Source organism: Ciconia boyciana, chromosome 8, assembly GCF_034638445.1.
Source record: "Ciconia boyciana chromosome 8, ASM3463844v1, whole genome shotgun sequence".
NCBI classification, from domain to species: Eukaryota; Metazoa; Chordata; class Aves; order Ciconiiformes; family Ciconiidae; genus Ciconia; species Ciconia boyciana.
In genome coordinates, this window is record NC_132941.1 from 51,478,428 (window position 1) to 51,493,129 (window position 14,702).

Below are 14,702 nucleotides of genomic sequence, written 5' to 3' on the forward strand. Positions count from 1 at the left end.
GGCCCAGCCTTTGGCTAACCCTCAGCCCCATGCCAGCCACCCCACTGCCTACTCTGTCTGTCCCCTTTCAAAGGCAACTGCTCTGTGGACTCGCTGAGCCCTCTGTGCCTGCAGAGAGGAGGTCTCCTTGCCCTCCAGCCAGCTCAGTGTTGCAGTGTGCCGTTGCAGGTCCTGCTCTCCTCCATCACTCAGGATTAGCCCTGTGGTTGTCTATATCCCTGGCCTAGCAGGAGCAGGGAACTGTGGCTGTTGGCCCTTCTCTGAGAGTGACAGCAATGTCCTGGTTGCTTCTCCGCCTGGTGGTTTCCCCTGGCAAAGGGATGTTCAAGCCAAACCTCCTGCGGGTGTTTTGCTGGCTACCCCTCACCCCAAATTCTCCCAGCCTCCTCTTGTGATGTGAACTCCCAGTCTGCTAGCAGCCCTTGTCTCCGCTTGCCCCAGTGTGGACTGGTCGCCCCTAAAGCCATGGTTGATGTTGCTTTTCTTGGCTCTGCCTTTCTGAAGTAAGTGATGCTAGTGGGGAGGTTTTAGGCCAATGCTCAGGGAGGAGCTAATAACAGCTGCACCTTGCTGGCTTTGACTTCTTCTAGGGAGCGGGAGCTTGCTCTGCCGTCCCTCGCCCTGTGGGAAGAGGGGGGAGTCTGTGGACCACTTCTGACCTGGACTAGGCCAGACAGGGATGATGCCCTAGAAGAAGCAGTCTGGAAGCTGGAGCTGGGACCTGGCTGTGTCCTGCAGATGTGCAAAGTGACATCCTGGGAGAGAGCCGGGATGGAGCTGGGGTGGCCCTGGGTGGGGGGGGTACAGTGCTGAGGGTCACAGGGGGAATGGGGAGAGACCCCCACAGCACCCCCTGCACTCTCTCCAGTCTCTGCTGTAGAGTGACCCAGGCAGCCCCCTCCCAGGGGGTCTCACAGTCCCTCGCCTGCTGACCCCTCCATCTCCTCAAATCCTCTCCCAGTCTGCTCACCTCTAGACTGCAGTCTAGGCTGCTCCAGGAGCTGCCCCCACGGTTCCCAGCTGCCAGGAGACTCTATGTGGGGTGCAAAGGAGAGGTGGAGGTGGGGAAGGCTTGAGAGCAAGCCTGGACCCCAGCCAGGCTGGGACAGCCATTTCCTTGTCCTGGTTCCTCTCTCGACTCCTGTTTCTTGGTGTTGCAGCCCTGCAGCTGCGCCTGGGCACCCTCAGCTTTATAGGAAACAGGGTGAGGGGGCTGCAGCTCACAGTGTTCAATGCTTCACCTGCAGTGTTTAACATCCCTGAAGAACATAAAATACATGAGCTGTTCTCTGAGGGAAACACACTCCTGTGCCTGCCCAGCCTACACGTGGTCCCAGTTCTGCAGATCAGGGCAATGGAGCAGTGGGGCACCAGGACAGGACCTGATGGGACCATGCTGGTAGCCTCCTCCAGGGATCACAGCCTGACGGCTGCCTGGAGTGCTGGAGACACATCAGGTCCCCAAGTCTTTCTGCTGGGAGGGGGTTTCTTCCACCAGCTCCATAGCAGCTTGGCCTGAGGCCCAGCTGGTCTCAGGAGCACCGGGCTGGGGTTTCTCTGCTCCACAGGAGAGCCAGACAAACCATTTAGCCTCAGTGCCTGGGGATGGAGGGGACCCTCACCCGGTGGACCAGGGGGCTTAGCTCAGATGGCCTGTGAAGGAGCTGATAGGCAGGCTGATTTCCCTTGTGCTGCCTTGCACAGGAGAGAGGCTTTCCAAAAAGGTTTGTTTTTTACTTAAAAAACAAATGAGGAGGGGGAGGTGTCATTCTTGATGCAAACATGGGTGACCCCGTGGTGGGCTGGGAAGCACCAAGGGAAGAAGGCAAATGCCTTTGTGCAGGCACCCGGCTTCCCTGCAAGGAGCAGGTCGTGGCTATGAGCCAAGGCAGCAGCAGAGGTGGGACGAGCCCTGCAGCCGCGATGCTGCCTGTCCCCCGCTGCCATCACCAACCTGCTCATGTCTCTCCCCTGCCCAAAGGTTGGGTAGGATGGGGAGTGGGGTAGGACAGGGACTGAGGATGCCTTGGCTGTGGCCCCGAGGATGGCTGGCAGGAGCATCGTCTGTCATCCGCTGTCAGGCGAAGTGTGGCCACCCCTGGGTGATCCCGCACCGGCTTGATTTTACAGCCATGACTGGCACTTGAGCCTGTTTGCTGAGGGCAGGGGGCACACGGGGCTGTCAGCTTGCAGCTGCCTCTGACCCCGTACGGGACACCGTAAATCTCCCGGTTCAAGGCAGCTTGGGCTGTTCTGGACACTGTTGAACACGGTGTGCATTTTTTATATATAAAAAAGCAAGGATTGTCTTAATTTAGAGCATCAGGAATACCTAGAGCTGCCTGCTCTGGTTTTGCCTGGTTTTCCTTAGGCAGGCCAGAGAGGTGGATATGGGGAACTGCCTCACCTGTGCTGTGGCACATCAGCTGTTTGCACGGTTTGACACAGAGGGTTTTTCTCCTGAGAGTGTGCTGGACCAACGAGCTGGATGCGTGAGCGCGTGCTGCCCGTGGAAACCCTCTCCTGCTTCAGCCAAGCACCTTCAGTACCCAAGTGGTGCTCCTAAAGTCTTCCAGTTAAACACAAGCTTGGCCCAAGACTTCTTTCTACATGTAGGAAAACCCCTCAGAAACATCCTTCCGGTCTTTTGCACCAAGAAAAAGAGAAGGAAAATGCACAAGGGGCTTATTTTGTGGGAAATTTTGGCCAGAACAAGGCAGTTGCCCGTCCTGTGCTGTGCTAGGTCTGATGATACTGATGCAGGGGCTGTTTTTCTCCGTGAGCCCTGTGTGGCCTGGATGGGGCAGTGCCCAGGCTCCCTTGCCCGCCTGCGGCATCCCCCCAGCAGTGATGATGCTGGGCAAGACCAGGTGAGACCCCTGGGAGATCCATCCCCGGAGGTGACTGTAGGCAGCGTTTTGGGGTGAAATGCTGAGTGTGCGGTGGGGAGACGTGCGGGGGCACGCGTGTCTGGGGTTGCTGGGTGCCTGAGCAAGGGGCAAACGGCGTGAGCTGGATGTCAGTGCGTGTGTGTGAGAGAGAAATGTCCTGTGACCGCAGCTGGCTTACGTGTGCGAGGCGGGGGGGTGTATTTCTGGGGTAGGGGTGAGCAAAGAGGAGCGCGTGTGTCTGTGCTGGGGGTGCGCAGCATGAGCGTACAGGGTTGCGTGTGTGTAGGGGAGCTGTGCGTGTGAGGGGTGCGAGTGGGAAGGAGGGGGCTGCGTGGGAAAGGCCGTACGCGTGTGCACGAAGGGGTCTGCGCGGAGGGCCTGCACGGGTGTGCGTGTGATGCGTGCACGCGTGTGTGTGTGCAGGGGGGCTGCACAGGCGTGTGCGGGGCTGTGTGCGTGTGCAGGCGGGCCGTGCACACGCGTGTGTGGCGGTGCAGCCCGCCGCTCTGTCACTCAGAGGCCGGCTGACAGGAGCTGCCTCTCCAGCGGCGGCAGATAGCGCTGATTGCTGATTCGAGGAAACAAAATAGCAATTGTAATTATGGGCTCTGATAAGATAAAGGAGGGCGCGGGGAGCGCGGGGACCGGCAGCGGGGCACGGCCGGCAAATTAGCAGCTGTCACTCAGCGCCGAGCAGGCGGCGCCGGCCCCGGCCCCGGCCAGGTACCGGCCCCGGGGGCCGCCCGCCGCAGCCCCGCCGCAGCCCCCGCCCCGGTGCGCAACAGGTGGCGGGGCCGGGAGCGCCGGGGCTCGCCGGAACAATGCAGCCCTCGGCGGCCCTGCCCGGGCTGCGGGGCTGAGCCCCGTCCCACCGCCGCCGCCGCCCGGCCCCATGGCCCCGCACCGCCGGCCCTGAGGGCGCCCGCCCGCCCCACCAGGTAAGCGCCCGGCGGGGATGCTCGGGGGGGGTCCCGCTGCCCGCCACCCGCTCCCCACCCCGGCTGCGGTATTTGCTCAGCCTCGCTCCCTCTCGAAACTCCGGCCCCCTCCATCCCCCCGGTAATCCTTTTAATGTCTGGCACGTCCCGGGAGGGCTCGCCCGCCCGGTCCCAATCCACAACGCGCCCGCGGAGCGGCCAGCCCCCAGCGGGGGAACCGCGGCCCCGGCGCCCCCTCCCTCCCTGCCAGCCCTTAAACCCCGTTTTGCAGATGGGGAAACTGAGGCACGGGGCGGGGAGGGCGTCCCGCCAGCGGCCGGCCGCGGAGCCCGGCCCTTAGTGCCAGCCCCGAGCCCGGCGACACCTGGCCCGCCGCCCCCTCCGCCTCGGCAGGTACCGCCGGGCCGGGGAGGGGAGCGGCGGCGGCGGTCCGGCCGGGCTTCCCCCTGCGGCGGCGGCCGCCCCCCGGCCGCGCCCGCCCCCGCCGTCGGGGCTGCGGGCCGGCCTCGCCGCCTGCCGGGGCCGCGGAGCGGGGCGGGGGGCGCCCCGCGGCGGGGGGCCGCCGGCCGTGCGCCCCGGGGGCTGGGCGGGCGGGCGGGCGGGCCGGCGGGGGCCTTTCCCCACTGTAGCCGCTTGTGCCCTCCTTTCCTCGGGGCGAGGACGCGCCGGCAGGGCGAGAGGAGGCGAGGAGCCGAGGCAGCGCCGCGCCGCGCCCCCCGGGCGCTCCCCGCCGCCGCCGGGCCCCGGGCCCCCGGCCCCGCACCGGCGCCGCGATGGACCCCTGCTCCTCGCTCTTCAGCTACGTGTGAGTACCGGCAGCCCCGGCCCTCGCCCCCCGGGCCCGCAGCCCCCGGTTCACACCTCTCTCCTGCTTTCTCTCTCCCCCCTCCCAGGTTAATGCACTTGTTCGTCCTCTGCCTGCAAGCCCAGGTAAGTGCCCGCCCGGCTTTGTTCGCCCCTCGGGGACGGGGGGTGCCCCGCAGCCGCCGCCGAGCGCCCCGGGCTCGGGAGGGACGGAGGGAGGGCGGAGGAGGAACGGCTGAAAACCCGGGAGACAAAAGTCGCCCGGCTGTAAAACGCCGAGGCCGAGGGGGGAGCCCCCCGGGCCGCAAAATAAGGTGCGGAGGACTCGGGCTGCGAGGCGGGGAGTACCCGGGGTTTCGAGGAACTGTGCAGGGTTGTTTTTAAGTAGCTTGAGGTCCCGTCTCCCCCACCTCTAAATGGCACTGTGGATACCCCCGTTCCTCTTGTCCGGGTTTTTTTTTTTCCTACGCCGCTTCATCCAAAAAGTAAAGCGGCATTTAAAAAGGGAAAAGAAACCCCACCAAAACGTTGCTAAAAAGCGCAGGTTTTGATTCAGCTTAAAACTGTCAGACTTTAGCATCGCTGGTTTGTATCGCCAGAGACAGAAGTGTCACGAATAGATTAAACAGCCCGGGCAGAGCTTGTGCATCACCCGCATACCAGCAGGCACGCGTCGCTGGGAGCGGTGCGCCTTCAAACCGGGGTGAAGCCCCCCTTCCCCCTGAGATCACAGGTGCAGAAGCTTTGCTCTAAATGCCCTTTAAGCTACTTTTAAAAATTTATTTATTTTCCTGGAAGCTTGGAAAACAAACAAACAAAAAAATCGAGTTTCCAGCCGAAAAGCGAAGGGAACGTAGCGCTGGGAGTGTGCAGTTGTATAAAAACATAGCTGTAATATTTTGGAGTATGAGATGGAGACCAAATAGCAGCATGGCTAATGACCTCTCCTCCACATGGTACCCTCATCAGAGCCGGGGAGAGAATCCTGCTGCATTATCCAAAACCCGTCTATAGGAAACACACATGCACAGGCAGAAGCAGAGGGAGAGAGATGACATTGTCAAGGGGAGATATCTCTATAAAGCCAGCTTTGAGAGAGCAGCGGCTTTTGCTTTTATTGGGTTTTTCTGTTGTTGTTTAAGACGGGAGAAAATCTTCCCATTTGACGTGGGGGTGGTGGGGGGTAGTCCCAGCCTTCTGATGTTGAAAGGAGCTATCTCCTAACATTTGCTCAGAATACATCTTTATAAATGTCAGCGAGCAGCGAAACTTTCCAGACTTAAAAGAGGGATTTGAGACGAGGGGGGAAAAAGACTTCTGTGCAAGCTCGTGAGCTGGGGCTGAGGGCGGAGCAGGTTTGGCCGCTCATGAAAATCATTTAAAGCCCAGGAGCAGCAGCGTCGGGTCTGGAGGGGACGGGCTCAGCTGCAGCTCTGGGGCTAACGGGTTTGGTGTGCCGGGGCTGGGGACAGCCCCGCTGCCAGCACCAAACAGCTGGCTGTGGATGAGAGATGTGTTTGCACGCGTAGTGCGTTAGTATCCTCGGGGTTTTACGCCACTAAATACCTAGGCTAGGGCATGGTTTTCTTATAATTCTTATACCTCATAGCTCTACCTTCTTTGGGGACTTTGTATTTGAAGAGCTCAATAAGTGGGGTGTTTGGGAGCAAATAAAGAGCACCAGAGGAAAGGCAGCTGTTGAAACCGATGGGGCAGCGGCTGGGGTACATGTCCAGGGCAGCCGGAGCGGTAGTATGCTCCTGCAGAGGCGAGAGAGGTGTGGGACGAATGTGTCAGCCCCTCCGGGGGGGGCAACTCAGTGCCATCCTGCATCACCCCCCTGGGCCCCCTCCAGCGCCCAGACTCAATGCCCATCTCAGGTACTCCAGTGCCAGCCGGGACCGGCCGAGTCCCGGGGAGGCCTCTGTGGTCACCGAGCCCTGTCACGCTTCCGAGTCACCTGCATCTCTCTGCTTATAGGGCATGTCTGGAGCGGGCTGGGCTCTGTAAAGGGCTCTGGTCGCTGCGTCCCGGAGCTTAATGCTCCTTCTCCCCGGGGAAGTTTGCTGGCGCAGGAGGTACCACTTCGGTCCCAGCTCTGTGCCTCCCCGTAAAGCCTGGCTGGAGGCCGGCGATCTCAGCTCAGCCCATTCGCCCCTCTGAGGAGTAGAGATTATAATGGTGTGTCGTATATTTTTTAATTTCCTAAAGGTAACTGTTCAGTCCCCACCTAATTTTACACAGCATGTGAGGGAGCAGAGCCTGGTGACGGATCAGCTCAGCCGGCGGCTCGTCCGTACCTACCAGCTGTACAGCCGGACCAGCGGGAAACATGTGCAGATCTTGGACAACAAGAAAATCAATGCAATGGCAGAGGATGGGGATGTGCACGGTAAGGACGTGTGATGGGGGCGGGCGGAGGGGGGGAGCCGGGGAGGTGTTCGCAGCCCAGCACGGCGATTGATGATTTCCGTCCTGTTTGTTAGCCAGAAATCATTAAAATCGTTCGGCTTGCGGGGGCTTGTAAAGGGAGAACATAGGGGTCAGCGATCAGCGGCTGTGTGATTCAAGGTGAGGGCAGGTTCCCCATGCCGAGGGAGGGGATCGGTGCTTGCAGGATGGGCTCTGCTCCTTTCTTTTTCATTCTTGGTTTGCACCTGACCACCGCACCATTCAGGGCTGCGGAGTGCTGAGCAGCATCAGTCATTTCAGCCCACCTCTTTGCAGGGCTGAGTGTCTCTGAGACTTCCTTTTGGAAAAGAAATAGAAAGTTGAAAAAGAAAAGAGGGGGGAGGGGAAAGGGGTAACAGCTGCTTTAGAAACCTTCCCTAAACTAGAACTGTCCGAAGTGGCATTTTCCTGATGTACCCCCCATCCCTCCCTTCTCAGAACAAATCCCGAGTGAGGCAGTTGGCCACGGGCGAAGGTGCTGCGGCATCTCCAGAGACAAAGCGGCGGGGACCCTGCAAGCGCGAGGGCCCGCGCTACGCCGCGGCCCCTCTGCCGTTGCCCTGGCACCCCCTCCCCAAAACCTCCACCCCCCCAGGGCAGGGGGACCGATCCCTCCGCTGGAGACACCCGAAGCCCAAATACTTTGATCGCGTGCGCTAATGACACGTTGGGACGGTCAAACGCCGCGCAGGGGTCGGCGGGGCCACCGAGCCCCGGCACTGCCGCGGGGCCGGCTGCGGGAGGCCTGATCCTGCACCCGGATCAGGGAAATGCCTGTGTTCCTGTGTGTTGTACATAGGAATGACAACTGTTTTTCTTTGGTATTAGCTGCAATTTCCCTTTCTTGCTTGGGGAGATTAGTAGAAACACTTTTCTTCCTTCCCCTTCTGGGTTTTGTTTTTTTTTTTTCTTTCTCTCTTCCTTTTGCTTTGGCTGAAAATCTTGCGCTGGACGTTAGCAGTGCAAGCACAGCGCAGATTCTCTCTATATGGTATTCCATACATCTAGCATTAATCTTCCAAATGAATTATTCCCACCCTAGAGCAGCTCTGGCTTGAAAGGGCATTAGCTAATTTCCCAAGCAAAAAATCCCCTCTTGTTTTAGTCCTATAATGCCTGGATTTTAAAAGGCAGTTAGTGCATATTTAAATAACGACCAGGTTTAAATAAGGCCAGAAGGAGGGGACTGGTGGTGGCTTGAAAAACTCTATTAAAATGTAATAAAAAAAGGTTAAGCATTTGAAGAGCTAAGGAGGAAAATGAAGACTGATCTAAACCAGAAAGAGAACAAGCAGTTTTTCAGATGTAAAGTTTTAGAAGAGTTGCAAGTCTGTAAATGTTAAAATAGAGGTTCAGGATTGTTCTATATGAATCTCCAGGGAGGCCCCCATGTCTGGAAGAACTATTAAAACGCTTCTTACTTTCACCTTTTTTAACATTTCCTGAATACTTTCTCTTCTTCGCAGTCCAGTTGGGGGATCAAGTGTGTCTCGCTGCATTTTTTCAGCATTTACGTAGCCACTTTCCCTTCAAAGTTTGAGCATGAAACATAATTTTACTGGGATAAATCTGTCACTTAAGTGAAAGAATAGAGTTGAAAACGTCAAGTTCCCCCCTCCTCAAAAAAGGAGGAAAAAAAAAAAAAGGACTCCCCCAAAATGTTATTTAGAAATCCACTTTTAAAGAAAAGAGCCCCTCTCCCCGAGCCCTTCCTTCTGCTTTTTTTATCTCATTTTTGGGGGTAGGCGTGTAAAAGGGGTTGATTTATTTTTGTAGATGACCCCTTTCCCCACGCTGACGTTTTTACAGCCGACTTAACATCGAGTCCAGCGTTTTCAGTTATCTGTCTTAATTGTCAATATTCGATTGACTTTTTTTAATTCTAAGGGAAGGCGGGTGGCCGGTGCAGCCCAGCTCGTCCCTCCCAGGCCTTGCCCGCCACCGAGCAAGCTGCCGGTGGCTGCAGCCTGGACTAAACCCCACGAGCGGCCGGGAACGCTGCCGCAGCTCCCTCCTGACTTGCCGGTTTCATCTGTGCCCAGGTTTTTCAGCTGGTCAGGGCTGGGGTTTGTGGGGTTCACGGGTCGTCTGCATGGGTCTGGGGGTGCAGGTCCCTGGGGACAGGTGGTCCGTCTCCTCCACCGGCGGCTGGCAGGGCTGGAGTGCGCTGGCCAGGCTCATGCGGGGCGGCAAACTCGACCGGCGGCTGTAAATCACGGAGAGGGGAAAAAAAAAAAAAAACGGCCGAAAGAAGTGATGTGCATCTTTAAAGCGGGGTTTTGTGCTCGCTGGGGCTGAGGCCTCCCCGCTCCCTCCCTCCCGCCTCCGTCCCTCCCTCCCTCCCTGCTCTTTCTATCTCTTGGAGAGAAAAATCAATTCTCCTCAAACCTTTTACTGCCTCTGAGATCAATTCCCCCCCTTTCCCCAATATAGATAAATAGGGGGTCACTGTCTCAGCACTTTGTTTGCAGAGCACTGCGGCTCCTGTGGCTGTTTTTGGGGATGCTAGGTGCATGCCAGGCTCTGGGCATTGGTGCTGGGGTGGCACAGCCTGGAGTTGGCTCTTCCCAAATTTCTCAGCTCTGAGTCCAGTCTGTGCCCAGCTGGGGGTAGGGGGCGGCAGACATGGGGCAGTTTGGGGACGAGAGATGCTGCAGGGTGACGTTGGCAGGAGGGAGCGCGGGGAGGGGGTGCCTGCTTGCGCATCGAGCCTGGCTTGCCCGGCAGCACTGAATCAGTTGGTCCCAGCAGATTTTGGGGTCAGTGGCACCCCACCCTCGGTGCCATTGACCTCAGCAATGCCTGTGGTGCAAGGGATGCAGGATCAGGGCATTGCAGAGACAGAGAGGCAGCAGTTTAGTCCTAGCCCAGAGTGTGATTTAGGCTCACTTTATCTTGTGCTTGTGCCCACAACCTCCTTCTGCCATTCAAAGCACCCTCCTGCAAAGCCACCCACTCCAGAGCCACATCGCTGCCCTTGCTGGGGCTCGCCAGTGGCTGAGCATCCTGGGGTAGAGATGTGCAAGCCGGGGTGGACCACAGTCCTGAGGAACCAAGCAGCCCTTGTGCAGAGATCCGAGAGGAGAAATAAGGCATCAATGGGCTTATTCCCATAATAAGGCTATAGACTTGGAAGCTTTGTGGGCTGCGCTCTAATTACCTTGCCAAATTGTGCTTATGGCACTAGAGGCTGATGTGGGGCAAGAGGTGATGGTGGTGAGATGGGACAGTCCTGGCTGGCTTTTCAGTGCCGCAGGGAAATCTTTGGTGCTTGGCATAGCACAGCCTTTTTGAGGTGCAAACAGGTAGCCACCATCCCTGTCAGAGCTTGCCCCGGGGAGGGGAGCTAGCTCTGGGGACAGCAGCTGCAGGGCCGGGGAGAAGGATGTCCTCTCCCCATCCTCCCCCTTCCCTGGGGATGGATGGGCTTCGGGGCTCGGGTTCCCAGGGCGAAGGCAGGGAGGGAAGGTGACAGGTCTATTTATAGGCGGCCCATCGACCCGGCGATTTGCATAGCTCCTTCGGAAGTCGATCGATGCCTCCATTAAAAAACTGAGACCAAATCAATACGCCCTCTCGACTCGTGCAAAGGTGAAAGGCATTAAAAGGATGGCCGTACCCTTCACGCCTCCCCTGCCAGCTGCAAAGTCACTGCTCCTCCTGCAGCCCTGGCCCAGCAGAGAGACACAGAGCGGTGTCCCTGTGGGGCTGGGGACAGCTGGCAGCACGCCGTGCACTTCCAGAGGGTGCCTGCCTGCTTCCTGCCTGCAGGCTCGCCCAGACCAGTCTCGGTTTGCAGGACAGCTGGCTTGTTCTCCACCAGCGGTGTGTGCCCTGCTCACTGCCCTGTCTCCCTTCTGGGACACCTCTGTGGCACCTGAAGCTCTGAGCCCCATGGAGCTGGGCAAGGCAGAGCTTCTCTCCCTCCAGCATGGCTCAGGGTGGCAAAGGGACGTGACCAAGGTCACGCAGGGACACTGTGGCAGGGTATGGGGGCTGAGGCTGGGTCTAAAATCGTGCCCTGATTTTAGGGCTCTCTCTGGCCCAGTCATCAGAGAGCATGTGCCCGCAGTGCCCAGCGTCAGGACACATTGCTGGGGTCTCCATCCCTGTGCCTGCCCCATCCCGGAGCCCCTCTGACCTCCCTCTCCCTTTCTTCCCGCTGCTCTCTCCAGCCAAGCTCATCGTGGAGACGGACACCTTCGGGAGCCGCGTGCGCATCAAGGGGGCAGCCACAGGTTTCTACATCTGCATGAACAAGAAGGGGAAGCTGATCGGCAAGGTAGGGCGCTGGGCTCACGGGCATGGGCAAGCCAGAGAAGTGTCATGGGCACTGAACAGGGCTTGCCAGGAGAGGAGCTCTTACCCGGTACGGAGCCCATCCATGGGAATGGGATGGGGAAGCACTGGCTGGTCCTGGGGGCTCAGCCAGCAGACCCCTTTGGAGGGCAGGGGGATGAGCCATCCCGCAGCCTGGGCAGCAGGAGGGAAGCAGGGGAGCAAGGGAGGCGGGCGGGTGCCGTGTGGGGCACATTCCTTGTATCTCCCCGAACAAATAGGCAGATTGCCGGGCTATTCTCCCCGATTACATGGTACAAGTGCCAGGAATGTTAAGATGCTCCGTGGGGCTGGCCCCAAGGCCGGGCCCCACTGTGCCGGGTTAGTCACGCTTCCTCCGAGCCTCGATGCTCTCTCCCTGGGGGCGGAGGGGGCTGGATGTGCAAAATCATGCTGGGACAGCGATTGTCTGGGAGGATTTTCCATGGCGGCTCCTTCCCTGGGGCTGCCCAATGAGGGTCCCCTCCCTGGCCCTGCTGCTGCCCGTAACGGGGAGGAGCTCAGCCCACAGCTGCTCCCATGCTCCCTGCCATCTGCATCTGTGGATGTCATCCCCACGGACCCCGCGTCACCTCTTTGGCCCCTTGATGCCCCTGCTATATTAAACACCCAAAGGGGAATAGGATGGGTGGGTGAATTGCCACTGAGATGGAGAGTTTGCTTATGGTCATGCTGGTGGGGGAATCCAGCCCTGGCATGGATGGGGTCAGGATGGGAGCGGGCAAAAATCTCCCTGTGGGTGCAGTGGAAGTGAAGGCTGGGACAAGCCCTGTTGGGGCTTGCAGCCTGGTGCTGGCATCACACTGGGGATGCAAGCTGCAGTGAGCAGCTTCTGCCCATGCCACAATGCCTACTCCTCCCTCAGCTTTTCTAATGAAAAGCAGATTTTGGGCAATTCAAACCTGTAGGAGAAGAGGTGGGAAAAGTGAGCCCTTGGCTGTCCACAAGCATTGCAACCCTGCTGTCACCCCAGCTGCTCGAGAGACTGAGCCTCTGACTGAGCACCCGTTGCTCAAATCCCCCCTCTGTCCCCTTCTCAGAGCAACGGCAAAGGCAAGGACTGCGTCTTCACGGAGATCGTCCTGGAGAACAACTACACAGCGCTGCAGAACGCCAAGTACGAGGGCTGGTACATGGCCTTCACCCGCAAGGGCCGCCCGCGCAAGGGCTCCAAGACCCGGCAGCACCAACGGGAGGTACATTTCATGAAGAGGCTTCCCAAGGGCCACCAGACCACCGAGCCCCACAGACGCTTTGAGTTCCTCAACTACCCCTTCAACCGGAGAAGTAAAAGGACTAGAAATTCCAACTCCAGGGTGGGCCCTTGACTTGCCTGCCTCTGCCCGCCCTGCCTGCACCTCTCCTGGAGGACTCTCCTCCGAGCTTGGTGGACTATATGTAGAGACTTTCCCATATGGGTATTAAACAAAGAAAAAAAGGGAGGGGGGAGGATAAAAAAAAAAATACTTGCTCTAGTTGTTGATAATTTTGGGGGGGGTGTTTGGTTTTTACAAAAAAGAAAAAAGAGAAAAAAAGAAGAGAGGCTCTATTTTTGTACTCCAACTTTAAAAGAAATGAAATGTTCAAAGACTGGTGAAGGGGGAAGAGCCCTTTGCTTAGAAATATTCTAGTCTGTTTTTGGGGTCACGTTTTATTTTGTAATTTTTTTTTTTGTAGCTCTAGGGGAAAGGAGAAAAAAAACCACCGTTTAAAACAAACAAGCAAAAAAAAAAAAGAAATCCAAATCTGGGAGCGATGTGCTACTTAAATGAACTGAATTAATGCTTACCGGAGAAGATGGAGAGGTTGGAAAACAATTAAGGGGAGGGGATTTATTTCAGAGGCGGTTGGAGGCCTCTGGGGTGGGTTTTGCAGCCTGGGCGATGTGTGGGCACTGCCTGTGGGGCTGGCTGCGACGCCCGGGGTGAGGACCGCTGGATGCTCTCCTTCCTCAGGTGCGCCTACTTCTTCAGCTGAGCAAGGGGTTGCTGGAAGCCAGTTGCATCCCTCTGAAAACACTGCTGGCTTCCCAACTCCCGACATTTTTTTCTCAGGAGAGGACAGGGGTGATGGGTGCCCCAGAGAAAGTCCTGAACTGACTTGGTACCTCTTACCCATGAAAGCATCTTTGGCATTTGTTTTGTTTTAAACTACTAAGGTGAGGCAGTGGGTGATGGCTGCCATGGAGCGGGCTGGTAACTGGTTTTTTGGGGGGGGTTGGTTTTTGTGGTTTTTTTTTTTTTCCCCCATGTGGAAAATGTGAACTTCTCACCAAAAATTGATTATTTTTTTTTCCTGTTTATATTTTTTTATCAGATGGAAGTTTTCATCCGTAAAATTAAAAAAAGTTTACAAATTACTGTGGAGCCATTTTGAGCTGGTTTTGTTGTAATATTCAGTTTGTGGTTGGCACTTCCATTGTCAGCCATCTCTTCCAGGTTTGCTCTTTGATGAGAAATACCACCGTCCTTGTCCTCCTAGGAAAGGAGAAGTTTTCTTTCAAAATTTCGGTGTTGACAGAAGCCCAATTTTCTATTTAGAAACAAACCCACGAAGGACACATTAAATCTCTTGAGTGAACATCCCCAGCCAGCCCTGCTCTGCACATGCTGCCCTGGGACTGTGACTCTCTCCAAAGGGTTAAAGCAATTATTCTTCACGGGGAGGGCAAACAAAGACACTGGATAGGAGCCAGAACCAGGGATGACTTTTCATCCAATCTTTTTTGATTGTTTGTTTTTTCTGTTTCCTTGAGGATTTTTATTTTGTTTTGGTTGTGTACAAATTGAATATGAAATGATTGAAATATTTATTTAATATGTGCATTAAAAATTTGTATTAGTCTAACTGAGCCTGATGCTTTCCAGGGAGGGGTTGGGGCTGGAGAGGCAGGTTGGAGAGGGGCAAAGGAGGAGGGTGAGGTGCAGGATGGGGCTGAGGTTGGTGCTCGGCATGAGCTCCTTCCTGAGGGAGCAGATGTGGGAAGTGGGAGGATGCCCTGAGATCTTGGACCCAGATGAGTCCTGTGGAAATCATGGTTTCCTTGCAGCAAATTCCAGGTTTAATGGGCAGATGCTACCTCCTTGCCCTGTGGGGACAGGCCCATTGCAGGCTGGATGGGGGCATAGGGCAGTGGAGCCTTGACATTGGTTTTAAGCATGGGATGAGGCTTTCCAAGAGAGAAAGCTGATACCTGCTCCCCTCTGGTCTGGATGAGCTTGGTGTCTGTGCAAAGCGAGCTGTTGGGTCCCCTCCTTTGGTGGGTACTCAGCCCTGCCAA

At 57.0% G+C, this 14,702-nt stretch overlaps 1 protein-coding gene across 3 annotated transcripts; it reads left to right on the plus strand.

Moving 5' to 3' along the window:
• The first annotated feature begins 4,543 nt into the window (after positions 1 to 4,543).
• On the plus strand, positions 4,544 to 12,914 carry FGF8 (fibroblast growth factor 8). Of its 3 annotated transcripts, none has more exons than XM_072870486.1 (5): positions 4,544 to 4,634; positions 4,723 to 4,759; positions 6,878 to 7,025; positions 11,260 to 11,366; positions 12,463 to 12,914. In XM_072870486.1, the coding sequence occupies exons 1-5, from the start codon at positions 4,603 to 4,605 to the stop codon at positions 12,748 to 12,750; spliced, it is 612 nt and encodes a 203-aa protein (XP_072726587.1). In that variant the 5' UTR covers positions 4,544 to 4,602; the 3' UTR covers positions 12,751 to 12,914. The 3 variants fall into 3 exon arrangements, with proteins under 3 accessions (XP_072726587.1, XP_072726588.1, XP_072726586.1); XM_072870485.1 differs by having other exon boundaries at positions 4,603 to 4,634; positions 6,845 to 7,025; XM_072870487.1 differs by having other exon boundaries at positions 4,586 to 4,759; positions 6,845 to 7,025.
• The last annotated feature ends 1,788 nt before the right edge of the window (positions 12,915 to 14,702 follow it).

Bases quoted from the DNA above. Each gene is read 5' to 3' on its own strand.
- FGF8 (XM_072870485.1), top strand. From the start codon at position 4,603: ATGGACCCCTGCTCCTCGCTCTTCAGCTACGT. The intron at 4,635-4,722 runs GTGAGTACCGGC...CCCCCCTCCCAG, and splicing joins TCCTCGCTCTTCAGCTACGT to GTTAATGCACTTGTTCGTCC. The intron at 11,367-12,462 runs GTAGGGCGCTGG...TCCCCTTCTCAG, and splicing joins AGGGGAAGCTGATCGGCAAG to AGCAACGGCAAAGGCAAGGA.